Source organism: Dermochelys coriacea, chromosome 1, assembly GCF_009764565.3.
Source record: "Dermochelys coriacea isolate rDerCor1 chromosome 1, rDerCor1.pri.v4, whole genome shotgun sequence".
Taxonomy (NCBI): Eukaryota; Metazoa; Chordata; order Testudines; family Dermochelyidae; genus Dermochelys; species Dermochelys coriacea.
In genome coordinates this window covers 163,401,279-163,423,551 of record NC_050068.2, presented here as the reverse complement: position 1 = coordinate 163,423,551, position 22,273 = coordinate 163,401,279, and the positions used below count along the sequence as shown (strand labels likewise).

The following is a 22,273-nucleotide window of genomic DNA, read 5'->3' as shown; positions in this document are numbered from 1 at the left end:
AACATAAACACACTTGCCCCGCCTCCTGCTCCACCCCTTCCCCTTGCTCTGGGAGGGAGTTTGGGTGCAGGAGGGGACTCAGGGCTGAGGCAGAAGTATAGGAGGAGGTGAGGGGTTGGGGCTCTGGCCAGGAGGCGCTTACCCCGGGCAGCTCCCAGTCGGAGGTGCAGCGGGGCTAAGAAAGGCTCCCTGCCTACCATGGCCCTGCGCTGCTCCCAGAAGCAGCCAGCATGTCCCTCTAACAGCAGCTCCTAGGCGGGGGGGCCAGGGGGTCTCCATGCACTGCCCGCACCTGCAGGCACTGCTCCCGCCGCTCCCATTGGCTGCAGTTCCTAGCCAATGGGAGCTGCGGAATTGGTGCATGGGGTGGGGGCAGCATGCAGGGGGGCACTGCCCCCTCCTCCTCTCTCCCGCCTAGGACCAGCTGTCAGAGGGACGTGTCAGCTACTTCTGGGAACGGCGCAGGGCCAGGGTAGGCAGGCAGCCTGTCTTAGCCCCGCTATGCCTGTGGACATTTAGTGCCTAAAATCTCCCGGTTTGGCTTCAGTAGCCTCCAGGAGATAGGGCCTGATTCTGGGAGATTCCCAGCGAAACCGGGAAGGTTGGCAACCCTATAAACAGAGGTGATAAGCCCTGGGGGGCAGTTGGGCTCCTGGTAGGGAGCTGCACGGAGCTGAGAGCCCTGGCTCTTAATCCCCCACACTGCCCCCTTCAGTCGGTGGAAGTGCTCCTGGTGAGGATGGACACCTTCAACAGAAGGAAGATAGTGTGGACATCAGCCACCACAGTAATTAATGTGGTGGCTATAAGTCAACCTAAGATAGGTTGACTTAAGATTGCAGAGTAGACATAGATAAGAGAGAAGTTATGGTCATGAGGTCCAATGAGGAATTCTGATGCCAAAGGGAGGGAATTCCATTGGACTATTCCTACTTCTGAGAGACTTCCTGATGTAAAATCTGTAACCATCTCCCTAATATGCCATGGCAGAGCTGGTGGAGATGCCCTTGGTAAAAAAATCATGGCCATTAAAAATTAATATTTAGACAAGACCCAAAGGATGCTGGGAGCTTTACAGAACATATAAAAGATACACACACCCTGCCCCAGGGTGGCTAATTTTAGATATAATATAACGAGTAAGAGCAACACACAATGGAAAGAGGAGGGTCCAAGAGAATGGAAAACGTGAAGGTGAGGATTACACAAAAACAAGGTTACATATTTCCTGATACACACATTGCACATGGCTTCCCAATATTCATTTTTAAATTATATTTTTCTCCGCATCTTATGCCCTGCTACTTGTCAAACTTTCTGTCAGACACAGACATGGCTTTGGGAAAATGGGGGTTTCGGGATGGGGTTTTTTTTGGCAAAGTGAGCGGGCTCGTCCAGCAGAGAGTGCTATGCAACCTAGTCTTGCCATGCTAGAGATGGAAAGAATCACATTAATGATGCTCCCATTTAGTTTGATTATTTTTTTTAAAAACCAGATTTTCAAGAACACCTTCAGTTTGGTTGGCACAGTTAATGCTGGGCAAAAGTGGTAGCATTCATTTCCGCAAAACTGAAGGGCAGAATTAGGCCCCTTTAAAAATCAGACCCATTTTAGTCTTATGGTGGTAGGCTTCTAGAAAAGCAATGTGAAACTTTTTTCTGGATTAGAATTCTATTTATTTTAATGAAAGAAAAATTGTTATGAGAACGTTAATATGGTATGCTTACCGTGTCTTACAGGAGCTGTTTTGTGACACAATAAATAAATTTGATATCGAGGGTTTGGTTCTCTTGTAGAACAAAGAAAAGGAGTACTTGTGGCACCTTAGAGACTTTCATGAGCTACAGATGCGTCCGATGAAGTGAGCTGAGCTCACAAAAGCTTATGCTCAAATTAATTTGTTAGTCTCTAAGGTGCCACAAGTACCCTTTTCTTTTTGTGAATACAGACTAACACGGCTGCTACTCTGAAACCTATAGAACAACACCATTCATTTTTTAAAGACAAATTGCTGAGATGATTTATATCAATTTAACTGATCAGAGATTAAACATGAGTCAAAGAAACACATTGTACTCTTAGAAAAAAGCAGATTTCTCTGTCTGACATTCACTAACACATTTAAAAGATAAGTGAAGAGATCATTCCTCTTAGGCCTGAAGAAATCTCTTTATTAACATCGAATGCCTTACATTTCTTTACAAGATGATGTCCATCAGTCTCTACCCAACCAAGAAACATCATTTAGTTAAACTTTTGCCCTATTCAGGAAAACCCATAGAGCTGGATTCTGGCTGCTAGGCATACACAGGTATGTGTGCACACACACACACACACACAAACACGAGTCCATATGGAAGACAGGGTGCATGGGACAAAAGTTTTCCAACCCTCTCTTGGATCCTCTCCAAAGCTGTGGGGAGGATGCTTTGCAAACCATCTGCAACAGAAATGATGGCAGAGCCTTCTGGGGTTAGGAGTGGGGCAAAGGTCCATACCTTGGTGTTCAAACATCCTTTGACCCCGTGGCAATGGCAACTATGTTTTCCTTCCACCAAAGCAGATTTGTCATGCTCCTAACAGGTATAATCTGTATCGAGTGCCTTTGAATATTGCTGCTTAGAATACTGTACTGGTGTAGTATGGGGGACATTGGTGTAGGAATACAGGCACACAGTAATGCTGCTCTGACAGCAAATGTGTACACCTGTTCTTGCAGCCATTGACTAAGGAAGTCTGAAATTGATCTACACCCCTCATTATCCATTTCTTTTTTTAGATTATATAATTATCACAATCACAGATGCAAAGAAATCAGCATAAATATACGATCAAAAATTGTTTGAAAATATAGTGCAGACATGTAATCAGTATTGTTAAGGTCTGAGATATCATATTTAACCTTTTTTATATAGCTTTAGTGGTAGAAGTACAAAGTATGCAATTATATGACCTATGGGGTATAAATAATAGCATAATAAACTACTCAGATTAATCAAAGAAAACATTATGATATTCCATTAATAAGCTATATACTCATTGTAAGCACCTACAGTTCAAGGAAAAGTACATTAATAGAAAAAGAGGGAGCTACAGAATCATCCAGAGAGAACATATTTAGAAAAATAGAGGTATTTTTAAATATTACACAGTGAAAAGACAATTCACTGTCCTGGTCTTGAGTGTCTGCCTGTCTGTGTCTGCAGTAAGAAATCAGTCAATTAGAACTCTCTAAAGTGCCTTAAAAATTACATTTTACACTTAAGCCAAAGACGTTCTCAGCAGCAAATGTCACTGACTGCCAGACTATTCTGAAACTCTACCCTATGAACACTTCTAACACTGCTAACATATTAGAGAAAAGAGGTGGGATCAACACGGCTACAACAACACTGCAAACTATTAGCCTATGACCTACCAAGCTGATTTAAAAATGGGGAAAAAAAATTGGGACAGGATACAGTGGTAATAGGAGCAAAGCCATTTAAATTCCTTGTGCTTACACATAGCCCTTGATTCCACTACACTGTTTCTTTAGTACATGGGAACCCTGATAAACACGACTATTTTCAGTGGAACAAGATTATGATAGTATGGACCTTGAAATGTCTCTTAAACAAAGCATACTGCACCTGGGACAAGACAAAAGGCTGGGTCATAACAAGAAAATCTCAGTTTTAAAGTTCCTTACTCATCCAAAGAGTAGATCTTTACATTAATAAAATAAGCACATAAATATATAAAAGTCTTTGTTTTGTTTATAAACTGCAACACTGGTTAAAAATCTGTCAACATTTTTATTATGAATTCTTGTTTCCAGGGTCTTTAAACTTGGCCATAAAAATGTAGTCCCAGATGAAACTTAACATATTAGGTTACAGTTTTTTTTAAAAAGCTTCAATTTTTTAAGGCTATCAAGGTGTAAAACGAACCATAAGTGTGTTGTTGAAGATGATTATTTGCTTTTTCTAGACAGGAAAAATAGCTGTCTTATTTATTTTTCAAACTTATGGGTGATTAATAAATTGTGAGTTGGAAACACTGTTTTGACTAATTTAAATAAACCGAAACTATGTAGTTCTTTCATTGGAAATATATGTAAATATATGTTACCCCTTAAAATTGCTTATGGTAGTTACTGTGCATTGGCTCAACTCTAATGGCCCCACAAGAGCAGATTCTTGGGTCAATGATCTACAAATTTAAAAATATTTATGTTGGCCCTGACCAGACAAATTGTAATGGAACCATATAATCCATATTTTTAAAAGTTTCTAATTATGTATCTACCTACTCCAGTCAATATTATGAAAAGCAAACTTCCTAGTTATGTATTTACTCACTCCAGAATGACACCACAGGAAACTCAGTCACAAAAGTATATACTTAAATCATGGTCAAAGGCCTTACCTAACTGCTCAAAAGCAACAATCCGGGCCTTCTCACACTGCTCTGCCCTTTCTTTCTTTCTTCTGTACAAAAAGGGGGTGAGTTAAGGTTGAATAGTTATCTGGATTTTCAGCCTTAACTGAATTTCCTTGTTTTTGGGATGTTAGGTCAGGTCGTTAACATTATAGGCTTGGTACTTGCACAAAGTAATCTTTCAACTTGAAACATGTGTGATGTGGTAGCTGCTCTTCTCCCCCCACCAGCTTTTGTCGGCGAACTGGTATGGTTAGATCTTTCAAATGAACAGGTGTACTTTCTCCCTTCTTGTGATATGAAAGAAGCATAAAACTCGATTACAGCAATTTATGATCTCCTAACTTGCATGGACTTGTATCCATGACACAAGCAGCTTTATGTTCAAATTCAAAACCTGGTAAAATAGGAAGTTAAAATTAACCTCAAGCCCTTTATAGATGAAAACCTCAACAAATAAACAGTGGTTTAGTGGCATGGTAACCTGCCCCTTTAAATCTATGAACTAGCCCAAGATGTCTATTTTGAGTTAGGGTTTTAAAAACAAAAACAAAAAAAACCAAACAGATTCTGATGAACAGAGGAGTAGCCTGTGATTCATACTGGGGTGAGTTAAAGCAAAGTTTACCACCACCAATTAAAAGCCTGCACTGTACAATTTTCTTGCCTCCTGTCTATAAAAAGTCTAATGCTCTCTTCCTTCAATAGGTGGTTACATAAAGTATCTGAAGCTGCAAATATTTACACATCAGCAGAGTAATAATATGGAAAATGTCAGAGGTATTTCATTTCTGTTAGGCTATATTCTGCAATTTAATGATGTTATTTAAAAAAAAACCCCACCCTCAAAACCCTGAGCTCCTTAAGTGTATCATAGAAGCTCAATCTGGAAATCAGACATTCTTCAGATCTTGAGAAATATATCAAAACTCTGATTCTCATTTACATTAAAGCCTCTTTACACTGTTGGGAGAGCATGGCCTCAAAATGGATGTAAAATAAAAAGGGGTCTTTGCATAAATAGCCCTACATTTTGACTGAAAGAGGCTTTAGCCTTAACCTTATTTTACTGTTAGTGGCTACAAGTCTCACCAAGCTGTTCAAATTGTGGTCAGGCTAATGTGTAATTTTCATCGAGGGGGAAAAAACAACTAAACTGGTGATTTAGCATGAGAATATCAAATACTAGCAGTTCAATTGCTATCATTTTCTGACCTACTCCTATAAATTCACAGGCTAAATGTATCAAAATTATATTTTAAGAAGCAAAGCAATATACTAACTACATTTCCGGAAGTAGCAGCTGAATCCCTAGAGGAGTGGGAAAGAATTATATTGCTCTGAAGTTATACTACTGTAGAGGTCTAAAACAGAACAAGAAAAGAGGGATACTTGATGTTAAACCTGATACTCTGCTACGCATATAGTGTTCCAAAGTAGTTGAAGAATGCAAGTCTGCTACTAATACCTCCACCCATGTAGCCATAATAATACATTCATTTTCTTTTATAGGAATATATCTGAAGGCAGAAGAAATCAAACTTACTTTGTTCTCCAAATCAGACTCTAAGCAAGGTGACTGCCAAAAGTCTTTAGAGATGTAAGACCAGATCCTCTGCTGGTGTAAATTGGAGGAGCTCCAGAAAGGACCTATGTGGTCCTTGAACTTTTCTGCATACTTTTTTTTTTTTGCAATGCAATTCACGATAGCATGTTGATTTAATTCAACAACTCACTTACTTCTCAGTAGCGGCCAGACCCAGACCCTGTACGCACTGAAGTCAATGGGAGGTTTGCAAGTGACTTCAATGGCCCCACGATCAGGCCCGAGAAGATAAGGATATATAACGAACACTTTAGTTACAGAAGTAATACACTTTTCTACAAGTAGTCCAAAGAGTTCTGCACACTAACCCAGATTTTAAAAAAATAGAACACTAAAGAAAAACTATTGATTCAAAATCACTATAACTAATTCTATCCAGAACACCAGGGGAGAAGCTTGATCAAATCTATTTCATTCTGACTGGAAGGACAAAGTTTAATTCCATCAAAGCAACAGCATTTGCTAAGATAAATATGGTCATTTACCTTAATTTTAGATGTGTTTAATTATGCATCTGCATTTTTGACAATTTTGTAAAATATACAGTAGTCATCTGATTCAATGCCCACTGAATTTCACCTGATTTAATGGATGCAAAGTAAGATTTCAGAAAATTATCCAAGACTGGATTGCTTGATTTCATTCATATTATCTGGACTTGAATCACAAATGAAGTCAACATTTTGAGTCCCCTCTTAGAGGTTTTAATTAAAATAAAAGCTATAGAATATCCTTATATCACAAATGTTTGCTCTTACTAGCAGTGCAAGTACTTAGTTCTAGATTGGTCTTCTCTGCTGAACAATGGGCTCAGAGCTTTTGTGTGTAAATGGTTTCTTAGGAAAACTACTGCAAGCTGTTGACAGTGTGTCTCCTTCACAAATGCATATAATTAACTGACTAAATATTAATCAGGGAATACAGCTATATATACAAAAAGATCCAAGAATACAGCATCTTTTTTTTTAAGAAGGCTTGAAGAATTAGTCCCAAGACATCTGAGGATAACATCATGAACTCTACTGTCCAAGTGAAAGTTGCAACAGTAGATGCACTTAAAAAGGTGCTAGACTTTAAAAAAACATATAGTCACTTGTTAGAAAAACCCCCCACAACTGAATGCTGTAAGGTAAGTGAAGAAAATCTGTTCTATGTGCCTTTCTCACCCCCACCTTCCTCCCACTGTGTTTTATCAAAACATCACAAGTGACCTCTGGAAATGGAATTGCCATTAGAGAGACAAGGTGGGGGAGGTAACATCTTTCATGGATCAACTTCTCTTGGTGAGAGGGACAAGCTTTAGAACTACACAAAGCTCTTCCTCAAGTCCCAAAGAACTGCTTTTCATGTAGGCCACCCTACCATCATAGCTGCTGTGCTGTCTTCCATGCATCTCCTGGTTACCAAAACAACATGGAAGTTATTTGTGGCAGGGGGAAAAGCATCCTGAAGGGCCATCTAGTACTGCAGACTATGTTAAGACTTTGATGACCAACAGCGGTTCCTTTACTGTAGGGGAGGGTTTCAGGTACTTACCCTGAATCTGACTCTGAGGCTGAGGGTTAAAAGCTGTGGTGTGGCTCAAGGAAGCTCGTGGGTTAGGTGTGGGGGCTGGGTGATGTGGGCTGACCCTCATGGCTGTGCGACGCAACTGCTCCAGTTCACTCAGACGCTCTGAAAAGGACAAGCTCCCGGGCTTTGTCTGCTCATCTAGTTTCTGACGATGTCCTAGTGTGGGAGGGGGGGAAAAAGATCAGAAAATCTCACTGACATATGCCTTTTTTTTCCTCGATCCATTGGCAATGTACCTAACTGGCTAGTGGCCATCTGAAATTCAGCAAAGACTATTTGCTCTGTATTAACATGAGACACAATCAAGTCATGCACAGTAATGATATCACAAAGTGGTGTAACTCTTATGAGGTATGGACTACTCAAAAAAAAATCCGCTAGAAGTCACAGCACCCTATTATCCCTATTATTGTGTATAAAAAAGGCGCATTTGGTGGGGCGAGGGCCTTTAAAATACATATTTTCAGCTTCTGTCACCTAAACCTGTACTGAAGTAGCTCCTCAAGCATTCAAACCCAGACTGTCATAATTCACTGCAATTAGACAAGGAATGATACTACAGAACTAAAACCCCAACCCCGAACAAATAATGCTCTCGGATGCTTTAGGAACTGCTCTTTACAAATAAACAGGAGAGGAATACAAGAAATCGTGTTTAACAAATGAAAATTATGGGGAAACAAAGTGTCTTTTACTAATATCGTGCGTTTCCAAAACGTTAAGGGTTGGACTGTCCCCTCCCCTGCTGTGCCCTGAAGAACATCTTGCGAGATAATGCTGATGTACTCATTGCTATCTTAAGTGGTGTACGCCAGTGCACAGTGAACTCAGTCGCCATCCCATAGGAGTTTCAGGGCCAGTGGCCATGGGGGAAGCCTTGCTCCAGCCTCCTGGTAAAACTTTGTTGGGTTGGTGGTGGTGGGAGGGTGAGGTCTGGAGTATGTGTGCTTGGGGGACAGCCTTTGGAGAAAGCAGAAAGCAGTGGAATGGCACAGATCCAGCCCAGAATTTCCAGGGTCTATTGGTTCAGGGGATGAAAGCCCTGTCCAGATGCACAAGGGCATCATGAAAGGACAACTCTGAGTCATCTCTTTCCTGCCTCCTGGGGGTGGAGAGTAGTTCGCTAATTGCCTAAAAGTTTACATATCGTCATCACTTTCCATCCCATTTGTGTCCCTTTGCTTCCAGTTCTATATGATTAAGCTCACTATCAAAGCATCTCATCGTTAGAGCCTGACACCATGTTGCTGAATGGAAATGAAAGATTCTAGGTCACTGGTTTCAATGTGGCCCAGCTTGATAGTGACCAACCCTCTTTGCCAGACAGTGTTTAAAATATAAACATACAGCTGCCAATGTTGCACCTGAGACATATCACCAAACGAACAGAAAGTGCTCTCTGAAAAGTTATGTATGTCCCCTACAGTACAAAGCACTCTTTCACACAGCTGTAACAACACTTTAATCAAGACATAGGCACTTTTTTTTCATTCTAGGGGGGAAATGTACATTTAAAAGCAGTTCCCAGTAGCTACAATTCTAAAATTAAATTCTATAACTCGCATTATGGTTCCAAATTTCACTGGCTCAGTTTTCTTCCTCCTACCAGACCCTTTGGCACAGCTTGCACTTTCTCAGATTCCACACTGCACTATAAATTATCCCAGGGAAAAAAAATTAAAAAGACACAGTATGGAGTCATGATTTTATCATTAAGAAGGCTTTAAGGGAAAAAAAAGAAAGACTTTCATGCAACACTTTAGTAGTTCAAACACAACTTTCTTTCATTTGTCAGCAATGCAAATCTGGATTCTGATTCAAATCCTCAGCTTATGGCACTTGACTTGAATGCAAACACACTGAGTCACGCAAGCTGTGTACATATGTAAAATGTCTCGTACATTCTGATTATATTAAACATGAGCCTGCTGAATTGAAGGCCCCTGGGCCAGGATTCAGAGTAACCCTTAGCAAGTCTATTGCCGTAATATATGTTATTCTCAAATCAATCAATTTATGCTTTTAATTTAGTGCTCTGTGTAATGTTTTACCCCCTTAGCTTCTCTCCTTCTTCTCTGTCAGGTGCTGCTCTCATGGCATCACATATTATTTCTGTGGCATGGAAATTAAGGGCTTGTCTGTACAACCCCTAGATATACTGGTAGCACTTGAGTAACCCCACTGAAGTCAGTGGGATGAGGCTGGATAAAAGCTGGTGAGATGAGAGCTCCCCTTCCTGTTTCAATTTACTTTAAGCACTGTGAGAGTGCCCCTGCTCCAGTACCCAGGATTTTTTCAACCAGTTTACAAAATCCTCTCTCTAAGGCCAGCTCTACACTCAAAAATTAGCTTTGACCTAGCTACATCACTCCAGATTGTGAAAAAATTGTGTGCCTGGTGCAGTGTAATTACCTCAACCTAACCACCCATGTAGTCATGGCTAGGTCGACAGAAGAATTCTTCCATTGGCCTAGCACCTCTCTGAGAGGGGAATTAACAACATCAGCCCTTTCCACCAATGTAGGAAGCAAAGTGTCAACGTGCGATAACGGCACAGCTGCTGCACCACAGCTGTGCCACTGGAGTAGATGTGCCCTATGTAACCAGTGCAGTTCAGTGCGAAAGCCTGGCAGTGGGAATCTCTGTGGCGGGAGCAAGGGATTAGAGGGGGAGGATTCGAACCAGGACTTTTAAAATTCCATTGATGTAAATGTTATTTAGAAGAATTACAGGATCCCACTGGCTGCATCTTGAAGAAACTGTCATTTGTTTTGTGTGGTAGCTTTGTGATGGGAGCTATTGAGATATCACTGGAAATGTCATTTCAGGTAAGTGCCACTTACTGCAAAAGTGAGTTGTTGTTTTTTAATCAACCGAGCTACTCAGCCTTTTTCTACTGTATGACCCTGGCAGGCAGCAATACAAGAACTTTAACTTCACAAAAGTCTGCAGTATCAACGTGCAGTATCATAAAAATATAACTAATATAAATGGTTTCCCCATGCTATAAAAATGCTGAGCATTGCTAGAATGACGTATTTATTTATTAGCTTTACTCTGAGTAGTTTACAAACATTGGTAAATGTATCCTCATATCACCCTTGTGAGGGAGGGATTTATTAATATCCCCATTTTATAGATAGGGGAATTGAGTCACAGAAAGAAAAATTTACTTGCCCACAGTCACAGAGTGAGTGGCAGACTCCTGACTCCTAATTCAGTGCTTAATCACAAAACCATCCTTCCTCTCTATGTGAGGATGGAGAATGATGGAACAGGAATTCATTCACAAAGCAGTCCTCCCACACTTTATAGCGCATGAAAATAGTGGCAGTATTGAGTTCAAAGGGAACCAGTCCAGCAGAGAGGCAGAGAGAAAATAACAGAGAGGTAATAATATTAAGGGTGAACATAAAAATATTTAGGTGTTCTGTATTTATAAAACAGAATAATTTGTGGTAGGTCACTTGCTAGACAGTGATTTGTTTTCCCCTCACATAGGTTAGTCAATTTAACAGTCTTCTTGTTATCTTGTGGGCCAGATCCTCAGCTGGTATCAACTGGTGCAGCTCCATTGATTTTAATGTACTGCAATGCTTTACAGCAGTTTAGGAATGGCCCTGAAAATCTGATTCTCTTCTCACTCCAGGTTGTGTAAAGCAGAAGTAACTCCACTGAAATCAGTGAGGTGTGAAACTGATGTAAGAAAGAGGAGAATTGGACTCAGAGCTTGTAGTGCCAAAAGATAGATTATACTTGACATCGGGGCCCAATCCTCCATTCCTTGCCTTCTCAAAACTCCCATTGCTTCTGTTGTGTCAAGTGTCCTCTGAACACAGAGAGGGAAGAAGGGGGTGGCAGGTTTTTTCCTGGACTACAAGGTCATGGAATTAATGCAATATTTAGGACTCTATTTAGAATAAACAGGGCATCCAATCTGTTTAGTTGAATCACATTTTTAGATCCCTTTTAAATATCACCTTCTTTGCACAGAATTTGAAATAAAGTGCATAGCGAAAACACTAACTGTTCTGATATTTTTACTGAAATACAACATGAAAGTCATTTTCCTCTAAATGGGGAAAAGTGCACTTTTATAGGCTTTAAGAGACTGTAGAGCATTCAGTTTGGACTGGGTCCATCTGGCTGGAATGCTGGATTTTGAAAATAACAAAAACAAAATATCTTGGCAGCCCCCATTTTTTTGCACACTGAATGTTAATTGTAAATGTTTACTCATTTAGTGTTTAATATTGTGGCTGGCCATAGGAATACAATGTCAGCATTTCTAGTTGCCTCTTGCTTCTTGCAAAAAGAAATAAACTCCAGAGTTATCTTCCTTTAAGCCTATTTTATTATTTATTTCTTTAAACTTCTTACATAGTTATATTTACAGAATCAGGTGGAAAAGAAGAAAAGATATAAAATATAAATATGTTTAGTCTTCCCGTCCAAAACCTCAAGCTACATTAACTCCTCTTTGAGATTGCATATTATTTTAAGAGTAGCCTTGGCAGAATTCAATTTTTATTTTTTAAATAATTTTGATGGACAAGATCAATGTTTATTTTTAAGCAAATTTTTCATTTTTTATCAATTAAAATTTTCACCATTGTGGTACACTGGGCAGGGGAGGGTCAGACAAAAATTATTTAATGACAGTAGACATTGGAATTCAAAAAGTTAAAGCTTTATAACCATTACAACACAAATTGTCAACATCACATGCCAAAATATACAAAGTAAATATCCTTATATGAAATTTCGTAAGTTCTCAAGCAGCATCTTTCTTTCTTTCTTTCTTTCTTTCTTTCTTTCTTTCTTTCTTTCTTTCTTTCTTTGCCTACCTGTAAATTTCAGTGATCCTCAATGGAATTGTTTCTCCATCAGTTTGTGTGCATATGGTGAAATCGACATTTACTGTCATTGACCATTAAAAGGCTAATCCTTCCAAGCCAATTTATGAGTAAACAGTACGACAATGGTTTACAGAAGATAGATAGGAATATTGTTCAGTTTTATATCTCAGTTCCAATTATTGTTACAGTGAGAAAAAAAGTGGGTGGAGGAGGGAATCGTGCATTCAACTTAGCACATGGCAGCAATAATGTTTTGGGTTTTTTTAAAAAGTACTGTACATCCCTAACGCCCACCTTCCAGATGGTAGTAATATCAAGGTAGATACAGTTTTACGCCAAACAGCTTTGCATTGTATCTATAATTCTGAATAGATTCAGTTATGTCAGTCATTCATCATATCCAAACTGACCACAGACGTGGGGGTCCTGGGAAGTGCATGAATAGGCTGGATATTATGTATGTGTGACATTCCCCTGAGCACTCACTGACATCCAGATGGTAATCTAAAGGGGAATGTCTGGTGATGTCACCACAGAGTAAAGCCAAATACAAACTGACTGATATTGTGATATCATTCCTAGATGCATCTTCTTTTGCCATTCCCATTCCCAACCTCCCTCTTTTGGTGTCCTTTTGGGAGGACAGTTTATTTTTGTGGGTATCTGCAAGCATTTATAGATATTAGACATTCCCACTATGATCTCTCTCTACTACGGGACTCAGACTTTACAATATTAGCTGCCTTTCTGGCAGCTCCTGAACTTGTCTGGGCATTTCTATTTCTCCACCCTGATAATCCAACTTGTACATGTGTTAAATTAGTTTTCCATGTTCTTTTTCCCCCCATCCTCCTGTTTAAACCTGTTCTGTTCAAAAAAGTATATTTTGGGTTGACAAGAATTGTAGAGCAGTAGTTCTCAACCACGGGTCTGCGACTGCCTGGGGATCCATGAACGCTTTCAGGGGGGCCATGAAGCTGGGAGCAGGGCAGGGCTGAAACCAACAAACTTCCCCCCCACAAACCAGGAGCAGCAGGGGGCTGAAGCCAGGAGCCCCACCACCCCCCTCCAAAGCTGGAAGCCGCATTGTGAGTCCCCGTCCCCCCGCGGCACGTGTACACAGCCCCTAGCTACCCCCTGCATGCACACAGTCCCTAGCTATCCCCTCCCTGCACCCTGAGCTACTCCCTTGCCTGCACACAGCCCCTGTATACCTCTCTCCCTGTACCCTGAGCTGTTTTCCAACTTTATGAACTGACTCCCCACTTGAAGTTATAATTATTGGTTGCGTATCTCACACAGCCCAGACAGGCTGGGTGGCCTCCTGAGTCAGTCAGGGGGTGGAGATGGCGCTCCCTCCCTGGACCCCACAGGGCAGAGTTAGCTCGAGCCCTGGCCCCCCAAATGGAAGTAAAACTATGCCTATGCCCAAAGGCCCCCCCCCACAGCCCAGAGCCCCCACTGGGCTTTGGTGTTTTATAACATGTTGAGGGTGGCCTCAGCAAGAAAAGGGTTGTGAACTCCTGCTGGTAGCTAGAATATACCCTACCCAAACCTTAACAAAAAGGAAATTTGTTTTGCTTCCCATTCCTCCAACAACGTTTCTAATGACTGCTGACAGATATGGATACGGATGCTGGCAGGCCAGGTGCCAATTCATGCTAAGGTCCTCATGTCTCAACTGGACACTTACAGATACATAACTGGAATCTGACTGGCTCACTTGTGAGTTAATATTGATAAAATAGGTATCGGAATTATCAGAAAGCATTCAGTATTTAGACTCTACTGAATGCTTGTGAGTTGCTGCATGCATTCATCGCACTTGTAATATCTGTGCTCCATATAGTACTGTAATATTTGAGCAGTTGTATTGTGAGCCTCTGTGACTGTGTGAATTGCCATTCAGGAGAGGGACATTAACTGGTGTGAAGAGCTGTTTTTCTACAGAAATTGTTATGCCACTCTCCAAAAAGGAGACCCATCGATACCAGACAGGCTATAGCTGCATCTTACCCTCCCTACATGTGGATTGAGACGCCATCAATAAAAGGACTAAAGACTGCTCTGCTCTCCTCCCCATGAGTCATGTAAGTGGACTCCTCCCATCAGCTGAGTTTGCATATAGCAGGAGGGGCATAAAATCCTCAAACCAAAGGTGGTTGGATTCTAAGGGGAGGGAGAGGCAAGGTGTTTCTAGACATAAGCAAGAGATCACCAGCTGTTTAAGCCTGGGCTAGCCCTAAAGGACGAATAGAGCTTGCGGATTATAGAAGCCTATATTATCTTTTGTAACCTAAGACTGTAACTCATTTGTGTGACTATGTGTGCTTGCTTTAAACTTGTAAAATCTCTCTAATTTCCTTTTGCTATTTAATACATCTTCATATAGTTTACTGGAGGATTGGCTACAAGCATTGTCTCTGATGTGAGACCTAAAGCGCAATTGATCTGGGGTAAGTGACTGGGTCTTTGGGATTAGGAGTAACCTGAATATTGCTGTGATTCATGTTACACAGGGCCATCTATCACAGAGATACACGCTTCCCTGGATGGCAAGACAGACCGGAGTACTGAAGAGGCCTGTCTATGACTCCATGTTAAGGCTGTTAAAGTGCTTGAAGTGTCTGCACTTGATGTAGTTAGTTGGTGAAATCTAAGTTCAGAACTCGCAACCAATTTGGGGTTTGTGCCCTGTTTTTTAACGGTCTGCCCTGAGGCTGGTACTCATGCTCGTGCATCACAAGGTTCACATGTGGGAATAGGCCAGCTCACTGAAGTAACAATAATGCAACAGAGCATATGGAATGTGTTAAAGAAGAATCAGTTCATGGAAGTTGCATTGGTTTGCAAAATTATACCCTCATCTTACTGTTTTTAACCACAACATATGTACTTTTAAAAGAGCTAATCCCTGTCAAGGTTAGAACATGAGCAACACACTGCCAAAAGCCTCCTTTGTTTCTTTATTGTTTGCATTTTCCCTCACACAAACTTCCCTAAAAATATACTCCAGACATGGGACTAAGGCCTTAAAAGTTAGGTCAACATGGCTATTGCACTCAGAGGTGTGAAAAATCCACACTCTTGAGCACAATAGCTATGCCAGCCTAACTCCCAGTGGTGACACAGTGAGGTTGATGGAAGAATGCTTCTGTCGACGTAGCTACCGTCACTCAGGGCAGCGGCATTCCTACACTGACAGAAAAACCACTTCCATTGCTGTAGTACGCTGCTTCTACACTACAGGGTTATGCCAGCAGAGCTACAGCACCTTAGCTATGCCACGATAGGCCACATCTACAGTCTGGGGACTAACACATAATTGCTGGCGACATGAATAAATGAGCAGGTGTGGAAACAAAACAAAACAAAAGTAGAAAATGATAGCTCTGTCCAAAGTAAAAATCTAAAGAGACAGTTTCATACTGTTATTCCTTTTTGGTTCAATGATTTAATCAGTACATTTTAGGACTTGAAAAAGGTACCAGATTGGGAACCTGGGAGAGTTAATTCCTTTAGGCAGCATATACTTCCTGATCCTACCTTGCCTCAACTGGAATGACAAAATCGAAGACCTGGCCTAAACTTAAAGTTAGGTAAGGAAAAATTCACACCCCCACCTAAACCCAAGTGTAGTTACAGCTGTGTCGATGGAAGAGTCCCTCCATCAACCTAGCTACTGTTGTTTGGGAAGGTGGCATTCCTTCCCCTACTGAAAAAGCCTTCCATCAGTTTTGACTCCATCTACACTACGGGATTATGCCTGCATTGCTACTATAACCATTGCTCATCCTCCGAGTCTAAGCCAGGGAATTACAACAGGAAGAAGTGAATTTTCCCCACCTTAGCTGTTTACTGTTCAAGCTTGGACAACACCTGAAAACATTATCTTTCTCCCATGAAAAAAATTAGCTACACTGTTTCAGAGTAGCAGCCATGTTAGTCTGTATTTGCAAAAAGAAAAGGAGGACTTGTGGCACCTTAGAGACTAACACATTTATTTGAGCATAAGCTTTCGTGAGCTACAGCTCACTTCATCGGATGCATTCAGTGGAAAATACAGTGGGGAGATTTATATACACACACAGAGAACATGAAACAGTGGGTGTTACCATACACACTGTAACCAGAGTGATCACTTAAGGTGAGCTATTACCAGCAGGAGAGTGGGAGTAGGGGGGGTGGGGGGGAACTTTTTGTAGCGATAATCAAGGTGGGCCATTTCCAGCAGTTGACAAGAACGTCTGATGAACAGTGAGGGGTGGAGATGGGGGAATAAACATGGGGAAATAGTTTTACTTTATGTAATGACCCATCCACTCCCAGTCTCTATTCAAGCCTAAGTTAATTGTATCCAGTTTGCAAATTAATTCCAATTCAGCAGTCTCTCATTGGAGTCTGTTTCTGAAGTTTTTTTGTTGAAGAATTGCAACTTTTAGGTCTGTAATCGAGTGACCAAAGAGATTGAAGTGTTCTCCAACTGGTTTTTGAATGTTATAATTCTTGATGTCTGATTTGTGTCCATTTATTCTTTTACGTAGAGACTGCCCAGTATGACCAATGTACATGGCAGAGGGGCATTGCTGGCACATGATGGCATATATCACATTGGTAGATGCGCAGGTGAACGAGCCTCTGATAGTGTGGCTGATGTGATTAGGCCCTATGATGGTATCCCCTGAATAGATATGTGGACAGAGTTGGCAACGGGCTTTGTTGCAAGGATAGGTTCCTGGGTTAGTAGTTCTGTTGTGTGGTGTGTGGTTGCTGGTGAGTATCCGCTTCAGGTTGGGGGGCTGTCTGTAAGCAAGGACTGGCCTGTCTCCCAAGATCTGTGAGAGTGATGGGTCGTCCTTCAGGATAGGTTGTAGATCCTTGATGATGAGTTGGAGAGGTTTTAGTTGGGGGCTTAATTTGATGGCTAGTGGTGTTCTGTTATTTTTTTTGATGGGCCTGTCCTGTAATAGGTGACTTCTCGTACTCTTCTGGCTCTGTCAATCTGTTTCTTCACTTCAGCAGGAAAATAAAATAAAAAAAATCTTTGCATTCCTTGAGTACAGGGAAAATAATTTAACTCACAATTGTTTTGCCGTGCAATAGTTCAGAATACCTGGCTTTTCAGTGAAACGGTGTGAACTTTTTCTTCTTTGACTTAACAGTCTCTTCACTGTATAATACTATGTAGTGCCCAAGCATGATTCCAGCTCATTGAGAGTTCATAAATTTCTTGTGGTTCTGCCTAGTCTTTATTTTGTATTTTTGCACCATTTTTACTTCCTTCATTTTCTTTGCAGCTGCAGAGAGATATAGTAAGCTACTGTATAGTATTTTGAAAGCAGGGCCTCTGAGTAGTTTCCAAACTGCATACAAGCAGGTTATTCTTTAAGCTTGTTTTCTTTGGCTTGGTGTTAGCAACACAGAATGAGTCAAACAGTATTAACTTTCAACAGGGAAGTGATGTGGTCAACCAAAACTGTTCGCGGCTAGATTGTGAAGATAGGTAGAGCAGGTAACCAAGACCAGTCCATAATGCAGTGTGTAGGCAGGAAAGGCAGGCAGATTCTTAGTAATTAAGTCAATGTTACAGCCTAAACTTTTCTGTGTTAAGGTTACACCGTAGCCTTACAGTTCCTGATCACTCAGATTAGTTCTTTGCCTCGAACTATTATACTTTGGATGAAAAGTTTTATGCTGTACAAAGAAATGGGAGCACTTTCCATCACTGGCCAGTTTAACTTCCTTCACATATCTCCCCTCCTCCATTTGTACATACTGCTCCTCATCTGTTCAGGGGTACGGAGAACAAATAAGATGCTCTTTCTGTGATAGGCAGGCTAATATTGTTTCAGATATAGACAGAGTGAGCTGTAGGACAGACAAATCTTTCTTGCTTACTCCACAGATAGAAGTACACAGCCTCCTCTATACACCATTCTCTCTCTCTTAGGACATAGGAGTCGAACTCCTCTGGCAGAGGCCATTGCAAATCAACATGTGAACAGCCTGGCCCCCTGAACGTTTGTTAAAACTCAATTGCTTCTTCATTTTGCTCATCGTGGCTGATAGGCAAAAGGCAAGAATCTGAATCACCTATGGAGCAGAAATTCTTTTCTAGGAACTTGTTCATTCCAGCATATCAGAGAAGGATACAATGATGACAGCCTCCAGTATTTCTGTGTGTCTACATGAAGGAAACAGGTACAGCGTCCTATAACAGAACACAAGTTGAGCTCTGACTGCAGTAAAAAAGCATTTTTACTTCTGGCAATTAACCACCACGTGAAAGACACGGCTGCTTACTGAGAAGCAATGATGTTGTGCAGACACAAAGCCTACCGTTTTGTTAAACTCCATAACTAAGAAAACTTCTTACTAAGCAGGACTCCATAAAAGCCCTGCATTTACAGCACACTGTTTTGAACAACACAGCATCATGTAGGAATATTTTTGCTTTTAAATTCCAGTTCTAAGGGGCACAACTCCTCACTCCTGCCCCGCTCTTGGAGTAAGTGACAGGGCCTGGAAAGCAGAAGAACCACAGGTTTCCGCTGCATGGAGTTGGAGAGAGGAAGTGGACAGTGGAGATGTCATGTAACGGGACTTGATGGAACTCCCTTGGCACACACCATTGGACTTCGCTCCAGGGCAGCTCTCTCTACAGCAGTGCAGAAGGCATTTGGGGGAGGATGCAGAACGGGACAGAGGCAACGCCAGTAGGTCGACAAACTATATAGATCCATTGGCTAACGACTCTATGTGGTAGGCACGTTGACAATTTATGTACTGCAGCCTGGAAACTGCAATGAGTTGATTGCACAGCACATCCTAGGCTTGATTCTATTTCCCCTAATCCCATGCAAGGCCCCTACAGAAGCTTAGAACCTCTCATTGGTTCAGGCTTTAAATCAAGGATCAGAATATGGTCCTTAATGACAAAAGGAAGACTAAGGAAAGACAAGACAGATAAGTCTGAGAGAGTTAAAGGGCCCAGTCTTGTGAGGTGCTAAGCAGCACCCTATAAAACTGGATTCTAAGTGAGAAGGAACAATCAACATGCATATATTCAGCTGTCTACTTTGTGCGCTTTCTTCTGCCTGCTAAAATAAATATATTATGTTAAATAAAATAACTTGATTAGGTTGCCTATTAAACACCTTTGCTTACACACAAGTCTACTTGGTATTTCCCCATATTCCTATGGAACAGTCAGAAAGATGTACTTGTTCACCAGCCTTAATAATATAAGGTTCTCCTTGGATAAATGATGATCACCTCTCCTCTGTGCGCTGCAAGGGTTTGGCAGTGCTGCAGAGTCAGCTGGTGAGGAAGTGGAGTATTAACTGCATTTTTAGGAAGGGATTTTCAAATGCATTTGCATTGGCCTAACTTTGCTCCCATTGACCTTATTGACAGTTTTACCATTGACTTCAATGGGAGCCGAGTTAGACCAATGTTGAACATGTCTGAAGATCCCAGAATACAAATACAAGTACAAATAAACACTTAAAAATATGCATCACGGTCAATAAATGAGATTGAAGGTTGTAAAAGCAAATACCCACTACAGAAATAAGGTCAACAAGAATGAAAAGATTGAAGAGAAATTGAATGATTTGGTGACTGTTTTAGACTCAAAATTGAATTGTTTGAAGAAAGATGGATCAATTAGGATGAACTGATGATTAAAAAAGAAACTAAAATAACTTTTATAATGAAGTGTATTCTTACTGCAACTCCTTCCCTATACTGCCTCAAGTCTGCTATATATCTGACATCCTCTCATTTACTGCTCATGTAAGAAAGGAACTTGTACTATCAGCAAAAATAGAGACAAAGTGAGGGAGGTAATATCTTTTATTGGACCAACTTCTGTTCATAGAAATCATAGAATATCAGGGTTGTAAGGGACCTCAGGAGGTCATCTAGTCCCCTGCTCAAAGTAGGACCAATCCCCAACTAAATCATCCCAGCCAGGGCTTTGTCAAGCCTGAGCTTAAAAACTTCTAAGGAAGGAGATTCCACCACCTCCCTAAGTAACGCATTCCAGTATTTCACCACCCTCCTAGTGAAAAAGTTTTTCCTAATATCCAACCTAAACCTCCCCCATTACTCCTTGTTCTGTCATCTGCTACTACTGAGAACAGTCTAGATCCATCTTCTTTGGAACCCCCTTTCAGGTAGTTGAAAGCAGCTATCAAATCCCCCCTCATTCTTCTCTTCCGCAGACTAAACAATCCCAATTCCCTTAGCCTCTCCTCATAAGTCATGTGTTCCAGTCCCCTAATCATTTTTGTTGCCCTCCGCTGGACGTTTTCCAATTTTTCCACATACTTCTTGTAGTGTGGGGCCCAAAACTGGACACAGTACTCCAGATGAGGCCTCACCAATGTCGAATAGAGGGGAACGAACACGTCCCTTGATCTGCTGGCAATGCCCCTACTTATACATCCCAAAATGCCATTGGCCTTCTTGGCAACAAGGGAACACTGTTGACTCATATCCAGCTTCTTGTCCACTGTAAGCCCTAAGTCCTTTTCTGCAGAACTGCTGCCTAGCCATTCGGTCCCTAGTCTGTAGCGGTGCATGGGATTCTTCTGTCCTAAGTGCAGGACTCTGCACTTGTCCTTGTTGAACCTCATCAGATTTCTTTTGGCCCAATCCTCTAATTTGTCTAAGTCCCTCTGTATCCTATCCCTCCCCTCCAGCTTATCTACCTCTCCTCCCAGTTTAGTGTCATCTGCAAACTTGCTGAGGGTGCAATCCACACCATCCTACAGATCATTTACGAAGATATTGAACAAAACCAGCCCGAGGACTGACCCTTAGGGCACTCCACTTGATACCGGCTGCCAACTAGACATGGAGCCATTGATCACTACCCGTTGAGCCTGACAATCAAGCTAACTTTTATCCATCTTATTGTCCATTCATCCAGCCCATACTTCTTTAACTTGCTGGCAAGAATACTGTGGGACACCATGTCAAAAGCTTTGCTAAAGTCAAGGAATAACATATCCACTGCTTTCCCCTCATCCACAGAGCCAGTTATCTCATCAGAGAAGGCAATTAGATTAGTCAGGAATGATTTGCCCTTGGTGAATCCATGCTGACTGTTCCTGATCACTTTCCTCTCCTCTAAGTGCTTCAGAATTGATTCCTTGAGGACCTGCTCCATGATTTTTCCAGGAACTGAGGTGAGGCTGACTGGCCTGTAGTTCTCTGGATCCTTCTTCTTCCTTTTTTTAAAGATGGGAATTACATTAGCCTTTTTCCAGTCGTCCAGGACTTCCCCTGATCGCCATGAGTTTTCAAAGATAATGGCCAATGGCTCTGCAATCACATCCGCCAACTCCTTTAGCACTCTCGGATGCAGCGCATCCGGCCCCATGGACTTGTGCTCGTCCAGCTTTTCTAAATAGACCTGAACCACTTCTTTCTCCACAGAGGGCTGGTCACCTTCTCCCCATGCTGTGCTGCCCAGTGCAGTAGTCTGGGAGCTGACCTTGTTCGTGAAGACAGAGGCAAAAAAAGCATTGAGTACATTAGTTTTTTCCACATCCTCTGTCACTAGGTTGCCTCCCTCATTCAGTAAGGAGCCCACACTTTCCTTGACTTTCTTCTTGTTGCTAACATACCTGAAGAAACCCTTCTTGTTACTCTTAACATCCTTTGCTAGCTGCAACTCCAGGTGTGATTTGGCTTTCCTGATTTCACTCCTGCATGCCCGAGCAATATTTTTGTACTCTTTCCTGGTCATTTGCCCACTTCTTGTAAGCTTTCACTTCTTGTAAGCTTCTTTTTTGTGTTTAA

General features: G+C 41.4%; 1 protein-coding gene across 4 annotated transcripts in view; it reads right to left on the bottom strand.

Moving 5' to 3' along the window:
• RUNX1 (RUNX family transcription factor 1) overlaps positions 1-22,273 on the bottom strand; it is a 219,900-nt gene that overhangs the window by 32,229 nt on the left and 165,398 nt on the right. For 3 of the 4 annotated variants that reach the window (XM_038421705.2, XM_043507721.1, XM_038421722.2), the window contains exon 6: positions 7,566-7,757. The exons of the other annotated variant lie outside the window; for it this stretch is intronic. In XM_038421705.2, the coding sequence (XP_038277633.1) occupies positions 7,566-7,757 (192 nt within the window). The remainder of the gene's footprint in view (positions 1-7,565; positions 7,758-22,273) is intronic. 4 annotated transcript variants of the gene reach the window in all.